At 47.2% G+C, this 16,664-nt stretch overlaps 1 protein-coding gene across 1 annotated transcript in view; it reads left to right on the top strand.

Moving 5' to 3' along the window:
- Positions 1 to 4,204: 4,204 nt before the first annotated feature.
- Positions 4,205 to 16,664, top strand: part of RGS10 (regulator of G protein signaling 10) — a 43,013-nt gene continuing 30,553 nt past the window's right edge. Inside the window, exons 1-3 of the mRNA XM_063103433.1 lie at positions 4,205 to 4,254; positions 14,903 to 15,021; positions 16,161 to 16,247. Coding sequence (XP_062959503.1) covers positions 4,206 to 4,254; positions 14,903 to 15,021; positions 16,161 to 16,247 — 255 coding nt within the window. The 5' untranslated portion in view covers position 4,205. The remainder of the gene's footprint in view (positions 4,255 to 14,902; positions 15,022 to 16,160; positions 16,248 to 16,664) is intronic.

The following is a 16,664-nucleotide window of genomic DNA, read 5'->3' as shown; positions in this document are numbered from 1 at the left end:
AGGAAGAGTTCTGTTTTGGACACATTTCCTTTTAGATGTCCTATTAGACAGCAAAGAAGGGATGTCCTTCAGGCAGTCCAGGTTGAAGAGATAAATGTGGGAGTCCTGGGGCATAAGAGGGTATTTGATATGAACTCTGGGTGATAACGGTGTGTCAGAGTAGGTTCATCAGTAGTAACAAATGTCTCGCTCCGGTTGGGGGAGGTCCATCATGGGGGAGGCCGTGCGAAGCGGGGGAGGTATGTGGGAACTATACTTTCTGTCCAATTTTTTTGTGAACCTAAACCTTTTCTTAAAGTTAAAGTCTAGTTGTTTAAGGGGCATTTAAAGTGGGGAGACTTGATGAAGTCGTCAAGGGAGCAAGTGTGCAAGAAAAGAGGGGAGCCCAAAGACTAAGGTGGCGGTGCACCTCATGAGGAGGAGGGTAGGTGGTGGGAACAGCACGCATGGCAGCAGGAAAACCAGGAGGGTGTGCTGTTCTGGAAGCCAAAAGAAGAACGTGGGTCAAGTGGGAGGGAGCCATCCACAGAGTCAAATGCTGGTAATGGGTTACGGAAGACAGGGGCTGAGAACTGACAGGTCTCCCAAGGCAGTAGTCCCTGATGACACTGACAAGTGCAGTTTCGCCGGCGGTGGGCGGTGGAGAAGGCAGTCAGTCCGAGAAGGTGTAGGAGAGGGGGCGAGAGGGACAGGAGACAGCGAGCAGGGGTGACTCATTTGAGGCCCTTCGCTGGAAAGTGGAATGGGCAATAGAGGAGTTTTGTTTTTAAATTTATTTTTATTATTTATTTCATTTAAAATATTTGATTGACAAAATCGTATGTATTCAAGGTATACAACGTGATGATTTGATGTATACATACATTTTGTCTAATGATTATCACAAACTAATGAACACATCCATCACCACCCATGCTATACATAGGTCCCCAGAGCTTGTTCATCTTATTGAAAGTTTGCATCCCTTGATCAGCATCTCCCCACTTCCCCAACCCCCAGCCCCTGGCAACCAGTGTTGTACTTTGTTTCTATGAATTTGACTATTTTAGATACCACATATAAGTGGAATCATACGTATTTGTCTTATTTCACTTAGGATAATGTCCTCCAGGTTCACCCATGTTGTCACAAATGGCAGGATATATTTTATTTTTTTCTGTTTGTTTTGTGGTGGTGTTTTTTTGTCCTGTTTTTGGCAGCAGGCACTACAGGGATTGAACCCTGGACCTTGGTGTTATCAACACCACATCACGCTCTAACCAGTGAGTAACTGTCCTTTTTTTTTTTAATGGCCAATTTTGTTCTGAGGTTGGAGAAATACAAGCATGACTGCAAGCTGATACCATTAATCTTCCCTATTGAAGTGAAAGTCCTAATTAGATTCTTAAACTTACATAAAGGTCTTCTTTTCTAGGTGCACCCTCATGCATGCAGCATGGCACAAGGGAGAGAGTGCTGTCCAGGAAGACCACTTGCTCAGGAGTCAGGAAACCTGGCATCACGTCCTAGCTGAATGCAAGTGTAGGTGCTATCTGAGCCTCAGTTTCCTGATCTGCAGCACCATGTGCTGATCTCCAAGGTCCCTCCAGCTGTGATATGCCAGGAAAGTGTGACTTGAAATGCAAAAGAGATCAAAGATGGAAAAGGCAGTCAGTATCTACTTGCTCCTCCATGGGAAATTAAGAGTTTTAAGAAAGCAAAACTAATCTTGTAAAAATGAAGGCTTACATATTTGCAGCATTAAACCCAGTAGAGATTTCGACCAGTTTCCGATTACTGATTCCCCCCCCCCCGATTTAATAGCATACACACTGCAGAGATTTTGCAAAGATCAATTCTAATAATATTTTGGTGTAGTTAACTGCTAGCTTTTTATACATAAATATCCTATATATCCTTCTCCTACCTCCCACTGAGCAGAATAAAAACTACTGTATTCTAAAGTCAACGATCCCTCTGAAATTCTGCTTTACCAGAAGACATCCAGGGCTCTAGCTTCTTGCCTGATATAAAGGTTGTTAAACCAGATGTGGGACCAGCTGGTGGAAAAAGGGACCAAATTGTCTGTTCTCTTCTTGCCCAAATTGGCTACTGTTGTTTGTTTGCGAAGGCTTGAGATGAGCTGCAGAAAGTGGGTGATGGACTTAGAATAGTGATGGTATTTGGATGGTGAGTACATTTAATTCAAGTGCAAACCAGAGGCAGAACTCAAATGTGCATGTGTGTGCGTGTGCATGTGCGTATGTTTGGCAAGCTTTAGGAGCTATGAGCCTTCGTGCTTTTATACATGGTCTCCTGCACAGTGTGCACTGAAAACCAGCTTTTGGATCTTCAGACGCTTAAAACAAGTATTTATAGCAATTTCATAAGAACAGTCATTCAATGTCCCAGAACAAAAAGTTTAAACTGTGTATATTAAACTTTGACCATGGGTCTTTAGTTTTGTACTTACTAGCTGATGTGCTAACAGGACAGTAAAAGTGATTTGAAGCTGTTATATTTTCCTTTGTTTAAGAAAGGCCAGGGGCTGTTAGCTCAGAAGGCATTCATAAGCAGGACCCAAGCCACCCCAGGCTTATTCAGGACATGGTAGGGTGAACCCGGCAACTAGCATAACATTTAGCTGGCTGTGCCTAACCTTCACCCCTTTTGTGCCAGTGTCCTTACTTCCCGTGTTAGGGTTACTTGTAACTGGGTGTCGGGGAAGTATTCTGGGGAGGTGCGCTGCACCAGTTCCCTTGTTGCTGTTAGGAGAATTCTGTGACCCCATTTGGATCCAGAACTCTGCCAGCATTTAAACTCCTGCCTATCGTTGAAATTTCACAGCTTAATCCCTTCACAACGGAGTGGAAGTTTGTCCCCCGAGGAGTGAGCCAACAAGTTTTTAAAGGGCTGGGTTTGAACCCTGTTCATGGTCACTGCGGTGTCTTCCAATGTAACCTTCAGGAGCCTCTGAGTCCCCTCCCGGCAGCAGAGCGTGGAGAGTGCTCAGAGAGACTCTGAGCAAATGCCTTTGAGAGAGAGAGAGACAGTGGGGACAGAAATGAGAAGATGCCACAGGAGGCCAGAGACGGTGGAACTGGGACTGTGCGGCGGGGAGAGGGAGAGAGGAAAAGTGGGCACAACGAGCAGCTCAGAATAGAAGATATAAAAAAAAGTGCCAGTTAGTGAAAATACTGCAAAAGGCGGGGGGGGGGGGGGGACACACTGAAAAACGGTTTAGAAAAATAGCAATTAGTACAGCTAAAAATAAAGAACAATTTAGAGACAAAGCCAGACACACAAGGAGAGAAATAAAACTCGTCAGAAAGACAATTCTTCGCAAACGAATGTTCAAGAAAACGGGGCTAACGACACCCCCTCTTGGGCTGTTTAGAAGAAACGAGATAAGAGCGTTGAGCGTGCGGACCGGCCGAGCAGGTGACAGGCAGTGGGACAGGAGAGCGCAGTGGGGACCTGAGCGATTCCGGTCCTTGAACGCAAACGCCCTGCCGCAGGCTGCACCCCCGTGTCCCCAGAGTTCGGGAAGCGCCCCGGGCGCGCCGCTGTGCGGGGCAGAGCAGCTGCGCGCGGGAACCCGAGGGGCCCTGCGGAGTTCCCCGGGGAGGTGGCCCCGGAGCCTCGAGGCCAAGGCGACGAGGCGCTGGAGTCATGGCGCCCACCCGCGGCCGCTCCGCTCGCTCCGCGCACTTGCACCGTGGCGGGCCCCGGGGACCCGGGGGTGACGAGGCAGCGGCCACGCGCCGGGCCGCGCACGGACTTTGCAGCTCCCGGAGGCTCCGGCTTCCCGGCCTGTGACCCGGGCGGGGGCTGACCCCTCGCCTGCCGCCACGCGGAGGCGCGCCGGGGCGCCGTGCCAGTGTCGCGGGGGGCTGCAGAGAGGGCGGGCGACCGCGATGGACGTGGCGCTCGGGGGCCGGCGGGGCGGGGCCCGGCTCCGGGGCTCGGGGACGCGCTCAGCGCCTCGGCGGGGCTCCCGATTCCCGGGCGGCACCCGGGGCGGGACCGAGGGCCCGGGGCGGGCGGGCAGGGCGCACGGAGCGCGCCACGCGGCGCCTCGCGGGGGCGGGGGCGGGCGACAGGGGCGGGGGACGGGGGGACAGGGGCGGGGGACGGGGCGGCGCCGCGCGGGCTCCTCCTCCCCGCCGCCCTCGGCCCGGCCGCCGCGCCGCCGGCTGCTCGTCCTTCGTCCCCGGGCCGCGGCGATGTTCAACCGCGCCGTGAGCCGGCTGAGCAGGAAGCGGCCGCCGTCAGGTAAGCGGCTCCCGGGCGGGGCCCGCGGGCGCCCTCCGTCCGTCCGTCCGTCCGTCCGTCCGTCCTGGGCTCGGGCGCGGCCGGGCGATGCCGCCCGACGGGAGCCCCGGGAAGGAAGTTTGGCTGAAAGGGGAACAAAGAGCGGTTTCCTTTTTAGTGACGGCCTGGGAGGAAAAAGGAGACCCCAGACACCCCCAAACTTTGGGGGGACCGTGGGACCCAGACTCCGAAAGCAGAGCGGGGCCGCGAAGGGGGCAGGACGCCGGGACGGAGCAGGCGCACGGGCGGTTCGCGCCGGCCAAGTTCCGACACGCAGGGGTCGCCTTGGCTGTGGCTCTGGACCAGCCCGAGCCACAAGTTGGGGCCACTGGGTAGGACGAAGAGCCCGCGGTGCAGACGAGGCCGTGCCCTTGACGCCCATCCTCGCGCCCTTTAGCTGGCGATACTGGGCAGCTGCTACCGCACGGGCTGCGGTCACCTCGCTCCGTGAATTCTGTCCTCACCCTCAGGACGGCCCGGTGGGACAGCAGGGAGCCGGAGCCGGGACTGCCAGCTGACTGGTCCCCAGTCGCACTTAGTGGGCGAGGAGGATCTTTCAGAGCCAGGTTTGCCTGAATCTGGAGCTCAGAGGCTTTTCCTACATCACCAGTCCCAATATTCACTTCTGTGTGGTACTAAGAGGCTGTACCTACTGGTCCTTTCCCCACCTAACATCATATTTTATGAGAGCCAGTGTGGTTAAGAGACTGGAACCAGACTGGCCGGGGCTGCATCCCACCTCCCCCACTGCTAAATGGGAATAATAATAGCTACCCAATCTGTTTAAGTACTTAATTGGCGCCTGTCCCCCACCCACCAAATTATGCAAATAATTGCATTTAATACTTAGGGCAACCCTAATAAAGTAGGACATCAGAGGGTTATTGCAAAGATCTCATATTGTTGCCCAGCACATATTAGGAGCTCTATTAGTATCAGTGGTTCTGTAAACCGTTCTGTGTTGCATGTAAGTCAAAGAAGTCCCTTGTGGTTGTTAATGTTAGCCCTTCCCTGTTGTTGACACAGGCCTAGGGAGCGGTGGTCAGAGGCTAGACTGGAGTTAAACTCCTGGTTCTAACCTCGACTGTCATTCAGCAACATTGGGCAAGAGACTACCTCTTTGTGCCTCAGTTTCAATGATGTGCTGGAGCTGGTTCAAACTGGCTTGCAAGAGGCAATTGCTAAATAGTCAGGAAATTTGGGAACTGGTTGCTAAACCATAGGTAGCTTGAAATTAACAGTTGGTGGGATATTCACATCATGGAAAATTAGCAAATGCTAAAAATCAAGGCTTTTTCCCCCCCGCTAGGAGAGCAGATGTAACAGCACTCCTCTGTGTCGGTTTTCCCATCTGTAAAGTGGGTTTCATAGAGTTGTGGGATTAAATACACTAAGACATATGAAACCCCTAGTATAATGTCTGACACATAATAAATTTGTAATAGTTATTAACTTTTATCTTTCTCACTTTTTGTAATATAAATAGAGCTGCTGTGAATGTCTCTGCACAGGTTACTTACTGCTTTACACCATTTTGGGGTTGAAGGCTCGTAAACAGAGCCATTGAATCATGGGAGATACATGGATTTGGGGTGATTTTACATGTGACGAGGTTACGCCCCAAAAAAGACTGAGGGTAGTTTTTAGGGACATTGGTGGAATGTACCTGTTTCAGGGCAACAGATTTTAAGCCTGATGAAATGTGGTTATTTTGCTGCTACAGAGGTCAGCAACTAAACATCATGGATTAATATTGGTTGCCTGGATTCCAAGAACCCGATTTCCCTGGGAATTTTAGGTTCAAAGTCTGCCCTCCCCCCATGGGAAAAGACCTGAACCGTGGCACCTTTGGTCATCACCTCTCAGCAGTGGGAAAAGCAGGAGCCCAGTGAGAGGGGGAATGCGGGCCCAGAGGAAGAAGGAATGGGAAACCAAGTGATCTTCAGACCATGTACTGATTTTTTTTTCTTTTTTGGGGGTAAATTTGAATTATTTTTCTTAAAGAAGCTCCCCAAATAGTTTAAGCTTCAAGCCCCACAAAAGCTGGATCTGCCCTTGCAGGACCCCTGCTTTGGACCTGGCTGTAGTCCTGCCTCCCCAAGCACCTTCTGCCTTGGTCCTTTCCTCCTTTTCAGCAAAACTGTATTGGAGATGATGTCTTCAAGCTGAGGGTTTTGAGGTCCTAACTCCTACTTCCAGGGTTCAAAGTGAGAATCCCTTATTCTCCTTTCCCAGGTTTCTCGAAGTGTGTTCCACCAACCACGTGGGGGTGAAGAGGGGCTCGATACGATGCAGCTTCCCAGGCCTCACCCCAGCCCCACCGATTCCATCTTGGAGACGGGAGGTGGGCAGGGAGTGTAGGCTGCATTTTTAACAAGTGCCCAGTTGGTGCTTGTGCCAATGAAGTGTGAGAACCCCTCACAGGACTCTCTCCACTCACCCTGCCCCCTACAAACACTTGCACTGTTGATGATAACTGGGATTCGCCCACCTGAAAAGCAAAAAAGCAAAGCCACATCCTCCCCACCCCCGCCCCTGCAGCCAGACCCAGGGGTGACCTGCCTGGGGAATTCCCACCCTGCCAGGCAGGCCTCAGCCCTCCACCCAGGCCTGTTATGCATTATCCCATTAAACCCTTGGGAACAGTCTCAGATTTATTGCTGGGCTTAAGTTTTATTTAAAGATGACAGTCAACATAGCAGTTTAATGTCTTTGTTTTAACAACCCAGCAGCCGGGCAGTCTTGGCAGCTGCGAAAACTTTCTCTGCAGAACATCGCTGGCCCAGGCCTGCGGGTTCAGGGAAAGTGAAGCGGGGCGGGCCTGCAGGGACAGAGAGGCTGGGCTGGGCTGAGGGACATCATTTTATGCAGGTGGGGTCAGCCCATGAGCCAGCCGTATGGAACCAACTCTGACTACCGCCAAGAGCAGCCTGCAGACTGGGCTGTGTGCGGTGCTCATGGTGCTTTGTCTCCCCTGATTCGTAGGATCCGATGTCTCCTTTCCTCACTGTTAGCAAATTTGGGCTCCTGGGCAGGTGCCTGGCTGGGTCATTTCCTAGGGCTTCCTGGGTGAACTGAGTCACTTCCCTCCCAGGTTGAGTAATCTCCTGGGCCCCCTGATGCTGGGCTCTGGGAAGCTGCTGTTTAAACTGAACTAAATTTACTCTCCTGAGTTTCTTCTGCTTCCCCCAGATAGCTCTCCGCTGCAGCAGCGTGGGGGTGGCAGTGGCAGCAGAGGGGGCCCAGGCAGGCGACAGCAGCAGCCCCTCGATAAGAGCTGTCAGGAGGTGTCTGCTGGAGTGAAACAATCCCCTGCAGACTTCCGGAAACAAATTTCCCTTCCAAGCCAGCTCGCATCTCTTGAGGGCCCTGCCAAGCACCCATGGGTCAGTCTTGCTGTTCCTCTGCCTGGTGCCCAGGGACCCATAGTCTGGCCTGCCTTCCCTCCCAGTCCCATTTTCCCCCTCCCCACTCTGCCCCTAGGGGGCTGGACATTCCCTTCTGTGCCTTTGCTCCCCGAGGGACACCTCCATCCTGTCCCAAAGCCTGGGTCTCCTTGCTTCCACAGGCCTGCCCTTCCCGGCCTGGCTGCCTCTGTCCCTGCACCTGATGTTGCAGCCTGTCTGAGCAGGAGGGAACCGTTTAGTCTCTCCCTGGAGAGCTGCAGAGGCCACTACAGGGGCAGGGACTGGTCCAGAGCCACCCACTTCAGAAGGGGCAGACTAGAGAATTTGAGTCTTGGACCCAGGTCCAGGGCTACGAGTGTATGTCATCCGTTCAGCCACCTTGTTAAAACATATTTAGAGGATAAATATGGAGCTGCAAACTTCTCTCTCTCTCTCCGTACCTCCTTCTCTTTCTTCCTTTCTCCAGTCAGGACATTAAAAACAAACAAAGCCATGACCAACCATTTTTATCATTTCATAAAGGAAAGGACATTTTAACACCTCAAATAGTAGGAAAGATATCATCTCAGGTAGAGAACTCTCCTGATACACAGAATCTTCTAGAGATTGTCGCTTGAGGGAGAGGCACTGGCTAGCAGAGGGATAAGGGGGAGACGGAGACCACTTTATTGTGCTCCCTGTTGTAACTTGAATTTTGTACCATGTAAATAAATACAATGATCTATTTAGAAAACAAAACAAAACAAAAACAGAACGAACAGCCCAAGTCTGTCATTACTCTATGGGCACAGCTCACTTGTTATTTCCGTATCTCCATTGTCATTTTTTCATGGACCAGTGGAGACAACTTCCCGCTAGCCTGTGGCATGGGGGGCAGGTGTCCACCTGGGAACTCCTGGTCTCATCTGCCTGATGCATTTTAGGCTCCATGAGAGAAGGGGCCTTTCATTTCTTGCATATTTCACTGTGCACTCTCCTTTCCAGGCTCTGCAGCCCAACCACCTGGGGTCAGATCCCAGTTCATCCACTTCCTTGATTGTTTCTTTGTAGCCAGTTATTTAACATCTCTGTGCCTGATTTCTCATCTGTCTAATGCGGCCAATGACAGGACCACCCTCCAAAGATGGTTGTGGAGTTTAGATGGGATATAGTAAGTGCTCAGTAGTGTTAGCTATTTTTTATTAGCTGTCACCCTCCTTTCTGTGCCTTCTGTCCCCCAGCGCAGTGCTCAACTTTGCTCATTCCTCAGAAAATATTTACCATTATAAAATATATACATGAGTGCCAGACATCGTGCTGACCCTGAGGAAGACATTGCTCTCAAGAAATGCACGGTCTGCCTGACTGGTGATGGAGCAAAAAGACAAGTAGTTTGCCTTGAGGTGGGGAGGGGAAGGGCACCAGGGCACGTTTGTGCATAAATGTCAGGCCCCGCAGGAAGCACAGGGGCTTCTGGGAAGGGAAGAAAATCAATGACAGGGTCTTCATTTTCACCCCCAGGATAGGGCTTCTGGGTCATTTTCTTTTTTCTGAGCTCCTGCCTAGAAAGTGGTGATTCTAGGGAGGCTGCAAATATCAGTTTGGGTTCTTATTTCCTTCCCTCTGGTAGAAACTGGAAACCCATGGCCATCTGTTGTTTAGTCCACTCAAAAGAGGATGTTGAGACTTGTTTTTCCTTTGGACCCAAGGGTGCTTGGGAGCCCTGCAGCCCCCTGCCTTTCTCGCACACAGCGACTCTGAGAAGGCAGCGGATTTGTGATCTGCGTGAAACTCCTCAGGTGGACCCCAGAGCATGGAGTGTAAGGAGTGGATCCCACGCCCTTCAGGAGGTGTCCTCAGCTCGCCCATGGCCTTGGCCCTAGCCCAAGGCAGGGCTGGGGCTGGGGAGAGTGTGCGTGCAGACACAGAGGGGTACAGGTGACCTCTGAAGGGCTGTCGTGAGCATTTGACTCTCTGCCAGGATGCCCTTTCTGAGCCGAGCTCTGCAACCTGTCTTCCTGCTCCTGTCTTGGATGCTGGCTATTATGATTATTTTAGAGCTTTTTCCCTTTTATTACTAGTTTCTGCTAAGGGTGGTTCACGCAAATCTCCCCAGCAGGGGAATTGCATGCCTGCAGGGCAGGGTAGTTACTCTCAGAAGCTAGATCCTGGAGGGATAAACACTGAAGGGATATTTAGATACAGTGTATCTGTGACCCAGTTTCTGGGGAGCCTTACACAGATCACCAGTTGTAACAAACTGGCTCTCTATTCTTAGTTGGGTTGACTTTTTTTTTTTTTTTTTGTAAATGTGATACACTTGATGTGGTGTAGGTGATAGGAGGTTTTAAATAAGTTTTGTGGGGTGTGTACTTTCCTTAAAAACCTCATTGCAAAGTAGAGTATTTTAAAGGATTATAGTGTGTGTTGTACCAAACCTCTTCAGAATTTAGGGTTAACATCTCTGTCTTTTCCTGGATGTAAATACTTACTTTGTTTTCTTTAATATGTTGTGAGTTTTTGGGGTTCTAAGAACAAACTCTTTCAGGATGTAAATTGACTCTTCTGTTGAGGAAGCTGGATATTGAGATATTACTAAAATATTGTTCGACCTGGGGAAATTGTCCATGCAGAATTTTTACACAGACCTTCCTGCAGACTAATAGCAGAGATCCATGCTGTGAGCATTCAGTTCTGATGAGCATTACTGATGCTTTGTGAGTATGGATTTCCAAGGAATTAATGTCTGGAGAGGTCTCTCTTAGATATGACATCATAGCATCTATAAATAATGCATTATAAGCTATGCTGCAGCCCCAGACATCTGCACTGCAATGCTGCGCCCATCTTTGAAAAAATGGTTTTTACTGACTCAGAAACCACACAGAGCGGCATAAATGTAAATGGAAAACGTATGTACATTGTGTTTGTGAGCTAGATGATTCCACCCCAGTTTCATATGACTTTTTCTCTGCGTGGAATTGGACTCTAACCCAATTTTCTCAGTCTTTTCCCGATGGTCTGATTGTTATCAGTCTCTTCAAGGCTGTTATGTTCTGGCCTCTGAGTGTGAAGATCAGCAGATATCAAAAGCAAAAATGGCAGTAGAGCCTCCTGGTAAAGGGTATGTATTCTGGGGCCAGACTGCCTGGGTTTGAATCATGATTCCTTATTTCCTAGCTGGTGACCCTTGCAAGTTACTGTGTCTTGATTTCCTTATCCGTAAAGCCGGGATAATATTAACCAAATCAGAGGGTTATTCTGAGAACTGAATGATTTAACCCATGTAAAAAGCTCAGAACAATACCGGGAACATTGTAAACAATTTACAAGTATTACTATTATCATTAGCTAATGACAGATTAATCTGAAGATAAATTTACTGAAAAATAAGTGTTGTGCATGCAAAACTTTGAAGATCTAAAATGCTTTAAGGAGCTGGGAGCGCAGCGACGCTCCCGCCGCGGGTTCGGATCCTATATAGGAATGGCTGGTGCGCTCACTGGCTGAGTGCCGGTCACGAAAAAGACAAAAATAAATAAATAAATAAATAAAATGCTTTAAGGAGCCCAGGTGCTAAAAAAACCCAAAAAACAAAAAACTTTCATTCATTGCAAAAATGTTTTACAGTTGAACTAAACAACAAAAAATAAGCCAAGCAGGACAAAATTGAAACAAAAACATGTCATAAACAGCTCCTGACTAGCTTGACAGATCATAAAGATGCTAGGAAAACATGTTTAATGTTTTTGTTTTTTTTTCCCACCTATGCATTCCAAACCTGCTTTCTTGTGTAATCCCTCTAAAATGGTAACTTTTATGAATGAAAATGGATAGAAGAGTATTAGAACTTTGTAAATTCAAGTGTCAGGAGTTGGGCAGCTGTGAAATCTTGGTTTGGCTTTATTATTAAGTTCAGAAGTAAACCTCTTGCTATTGAGGAAGATTATTTATTTCTCCTATACATTACCGGGCTGATTGTAACTGAGATGGCTTAGGAATCCCTTACTCGGCATCAGAAAATAGCAGAAGTCTCCTGAGCAGGAGACTCTGAGTAACAGAAATGCCCCAGTTTAAAAGGCAATCTCTAGCACAGTGCCACATGGAGTGGACCTCTGCACAGTCTCACTGGAGGTTGGAGATAATAACTTGGAAAAGAGAGACACTATTAAGTGATGGAGTTTGCAAATGCTGCTCTGTCAAGATCTTTCTAGCTATACTGATAACAATCAAGACGTATTTTTTAAAAAAGGAGCATAGCTAAAGCCTAAATCAAACTTGAAAGATAATCAGGAAGTCTTAGAAAAATTGAGACCAATATTTCTGGGGAAAATGAAAACATGACAGATAGGGAATGGATAGAAGAATCCTATATGCCACTTACAGGGGCAGAAGGTAGGTGAAAAGCCAAGAAGGAATTTCTCTTTATCCAGGGTGCCAAAGACAGAAAACCAATAACCATAGCTATTGAGAGTAGCTTCATCTTGGTCTACTTTCCTTGAAATTCCACACTCTTCCATAATAGTGTCAGCCATCAGTGCATTTCATTACATTTGATGCAAGGGAGATGGTAGCCCAGGAGAGAATGGAATGGAAGGACCCATCAGTTTTCCGTGTTCTGAGGAACCCAGGGTTCTATAGATGTGGTCCTGGTGGGGACGGTTGCCCTCCCCCGCAGGTCCCAATATCGGTTCCATCCAGTGATTCCTTAGCTGGATCACCTTGGATAGGTTGTTTTATCTTCTGGACTTTTGTTTCCCCGTCTATAAAATAAGGGGGTGCACAGGGGCCCTAGACCAGATTAGTGGGTTTTGAGTTATAAAACTTTTTGTTCAAATGAAATCCGGTGCAGAAACCTAAAATGCAAAAATGATTTGAGTATGTAATAAAGAGGGGGAGTTAGCAATCGCAGGGCCAGCTATCTTAACTCTCAGAGCACTCTGTTAGCCAAGTGGGAATCCACCATGTGTATTTATTTGCAAGACAGTGTGGCAGTGAAAATCCAAACGTGGTTTGGTTTATTATTAAAAAGAATGTCAAGAGTTTTGGAATCCTTTCAGGCCAAGGTTGAAACAGCTAGCCAAAGTAGCTGTTCTGCGATGGCAAGAGAAATTTGTGGCTGCCTAAGATTGTTCCTGGAATAGCAAACTTGTGTCTCTGCATTTATTTACTTAAGAAAAGATCTGCTGGGGAGATGGAGTAAACTGTCAGACTGCATTCTCCGGGTAAAGAACGGAAGAGTAAATTAGTGGAATGCTTGGCAGAATGAACCCTGCTGCAGAAATTTCTTATAATAATGATCTTTTAATTTGATTTTTACTTCATTGGAAAGAAACTCAGTGTCCAGGAGCTTGCCGAGCTAGCATTTACGAAGAGAGCAGGGAACTAATTTAATATCCACAAGCTGAAGAGTCACTTTAGAGAAGTATCGGGTCCATTTGGTGATGTGTTTGAGTGAGTTTGCTTCTTGATTAGAGGAATGGATTTGTCCCAAGCAATTCTCTTAGGTGCTCTATCACCAATGAGTACTGAAATGCAGTCCCTGCTGGGTTTCTGGGTTCCGCTTTATTTTATTTAGCCCAAGTCAGCCAGTAAATGTCGAAAATTCAGGTAGTTTTCCCAGGCGCTGGGATATGGAGTCTCAGCTGATTAAGAGATTAATGTGTATTTTGATCCCCAGTAGAAAATCACAGATGATAGAAGCTTTTGCTATAAAGTCCAGTGTGTTCTGATATGAATTTCCTCCAAAAAACATTTCTAGCGATACGGTCCCCTAGCTATTTTCAGTGATTAATGTGTAGAAGACTTTCATTTCTCCTTTAAAAGCGATTTGCTTTGCTAATTTCTTAATTAAAAGTGTATTTTCTACTAGATGGAAACTTCTTTTTATAGAAACATCTCTCTAGCTTTGAAGAAAATGTCAATGGAGAAAAAGCTATAAAACTTGATAGATCATTATTTTGGGGACAGGGAGAAAGGAATTCACATTTGTGGAGCGTCAGCTGTGAACCGAGTGTGCTGCTGAGTCCTTAGGAAAACCTGAGGGGCTGGAGGGTTATCTTCCAGGTTACACAAGAATTTTGCCCAAGGTCCTATAGTTTGAATTGGCTGAACTGGATTTTGAACCTGGGCCCACCTGAAGTGACACTCTATGGTTCTTCCTTGACTCCAGAAAGGGGTCAAATTCTGTAGAATAAGGCATGTTTGTGTTGTCACTTCCTCCTTCAGACAAGTGTAAAAAAGAGTGTGTTAGCTGGAGATCCCCGTCCCCTTTCCTTTGGTCCCCTTTCCTTTGATGTGTGTTGAGTCAGAGAATGTGGCGGAAGATGTGTGGATACACAGAGTCATTAGCATTCACTCTGTGCACCAAAATGTAGGGGAGTTGCCAAAATCCTCAGGGATCAAGATAAATGATATTTATTGCAGTGGTTTAAAAAATCAAGATTCATGCAAAAACATCCACGGTGAAAAAAAATAGCAAAAGTTTGAATAAAGCCAGGCTAAGTGACAGTGTGATGTCGAGACACATTGGAACCCGAGGTAAAAGGAAACTATTCTGTCTTCATGTAAACTTTTGCTATTTGTTTGTCATGGATGTTTTCGCCTGAATTTTGATCTTTTAAAAGATATTGCATGAAAAATATCGTTTATCTTGATCCCTGAGGATTTTGGCAATCCCCTTAAATTTTGCACCGTTACCCCGGTCCTGTCCTGCTACCTTTCTTTATGTGCCAGGCAATGAGCTAAGTGCTGGAGCTACAAGAAGAAGATACATAGGCGCTTTCAGACTAGTGGAGTCAGTCGTGCAACTAGTCACAACACAGCAAGATAATTATAGGTCTGTGCAGAAAGCGTGATGAGGAGGCAGTTGCTGTTGAGTCTAGATTCCCTGGGAGGAGGGTTTGCGTGAGACTTGAGGGCTGCCTGCACGTTGGCCACTGGACACCGGGGTGGGGGAAGGATGTGTTGGGAAATGGCAAGCCCCTTTATCACTCTGAGCCTCAGTCTTCCTCATCTGTAAAATGGGGGAAATAGTAGCACCTGTCTTGCAGGGCTATTGTGACTAGAATAAGTCCATTGTGTTACACACCCGGAATAGAGCCTGGCACACCACTTCATACATGTCAGCCACAATGGTGATGGTGATGAGGACCACTGAATGCAGATTTTTTAAAATGACAGTATCCTTGGGTCATATATACAGTTTGAACTTTGTTTTGCAGACATCCACGACAGTGATGGTAGTTCCAGCAGCAGCCACCAGAGCCTCAAGAGCACAGCCAAATGGGCAGCTTCCCTGGAGAATCTGCTGGAAGACCCAGAAGGCGTGAAAAGATTTAGGGTTTGCCTTTTTTGTTGCTAATGGGGATTTGTGTCACAGGCCAGGCTTGAGCCTGTTTACCCAACTTGACAGTAAGACCTTCTCATCTGTCATGACCACATGGGCAATGCTCTCAAGGATAGCCCTGGACTAGCACCGAGGGGCATGCACAGTTTGTTTCTGATTTTGTGTAGGTGGGTGGGAGGGGTGAGGGTTGATGGGGAAGATGTATTGGTGGAGTCTGTTTATATGAAGAATTTCCAGCTTTGTGACGCGTGGGAGGGGGTGGTCTGGCTCTCTCTGATGTGAAGGTTTGTTGTCTTGTGCCTGAGGGATTCTCAGGATGCACTGTGAACAGAGTGAGAGAGGGTGGCCTTGTGAACTTGGCAAAGGGACCTCAAAGAAGAGGGCTGATGGATGTGGAAGTGTCAGTGCCACCTGGAAGTAACCTTTTTGGCCAGCAGAACCCCAGGTGTCAGTTGGAGGACCACATGTGAATTTCAAGAATGAGTCCCAGCAACTGGTGTCTTTAAGTCTTGGGTCAGGTGGAGTGAGCCCTCATGCTGTTGGCCCCCGTCATGGCTCCCAGGGAGGAAGTGGCAGGTTGTGCTTGGGCCACTAGTTCCTGGTCACCAGCCACTGTGAGACTGTCTGTCTCTAAGGAAGGTCTCTGCATAGCAGAATGGCTGACCACACCTCTAACTCCCCAACATCTGGCAAAAGAAAACTCACCTCCAACTTAAAATAGTTTTCATCGTGGCATTTTTAGACATGCTTAAAATGTTTTCTTTCCTTTTGTTTAAAAAAAAAAGGCCTGATTTTAGAGGAATGTACTTTGTTTAAACTCTGTCTGGAAGGAACTAATGTATCTTCCACATTAATTTACTTTTTGGTAATTTATTGTCAGCTTAGAAATGTGAGTAGATTCCTGCTTCATTTTTTACTCTTCCTTACAATGTCAAAGCCATTAAGGTCAAATGTATATGGAGTTCTAGCTTTAACATTAAACATACTCTTTGTTTTTCAGGCTGGAGTTTTCAAAGGTGATTGAACTGTGCTCATTTGTTGAATTTTGCTGTATCAGTCCTTGAAAGGAAATGCATCTTTTTTTTTTTTTTTCAGTAGAACACTGTATGATTTCTTTTTCTTTTTATCTGTAGGAATTTTTAAAAAAGGAATTCAGTGAAGAAAATGTTTTGTTTTGGCTAGCATGTGAAGATTTTAAGAAAACACAAGATAAGAAGCAGGTATTTCTTCTACTCGGCAATTACTTTCTTGATAGTTCCCCCCCCCCTCCATTTATAAAGTTACAGCTGCCCTTCCAATAGATTTTGAAATTGCCTAAAGAAACCTGATTTATATTAGATTTGGGGGAAGATGTGAGCTTCAGATTAAGTATCTTGTATGGATCAAACATTAATATTGAAAAAGAGTGAGTTAATCCATTTTCAAATGGAGCTGTTCAAATGGACCAATATTTAAAGTAAAAATAATGATTTATGTCATTTAGCGTTCATCACTGTGTATGACTTTTTTCTTTATGAATAAGTTATGAGGCTGTTTCCCCCAGAGTTTGGCGTGATGGCATTTTTGGATGCAGTAACATGATAAGCAGATGTGTAGCAATAAAAGAACAACGTGCATCAGATGGACCGTCCATTATT

Source organism: Cynocephalus volans, chromosome 7 (assembly GCF_027409185.1).
Source record: "Cynocephalus volans isolate mCynVol1 chromosome 7, mCynVol1.pri, whole genome shotgun sequence".
Classification (NCBI taxonomy): Eukaryota; Metazoa; Chordata; class Mammalia; order Dermoptera; family Cynocephalidae; genus Cynocephalus; species Cynocephalus volans.
The sequence above is the reverse complement of the archived record's forward strand: the minus strand, read 5'-3'. Positions and strand labels throughout refer to the sequence as shown.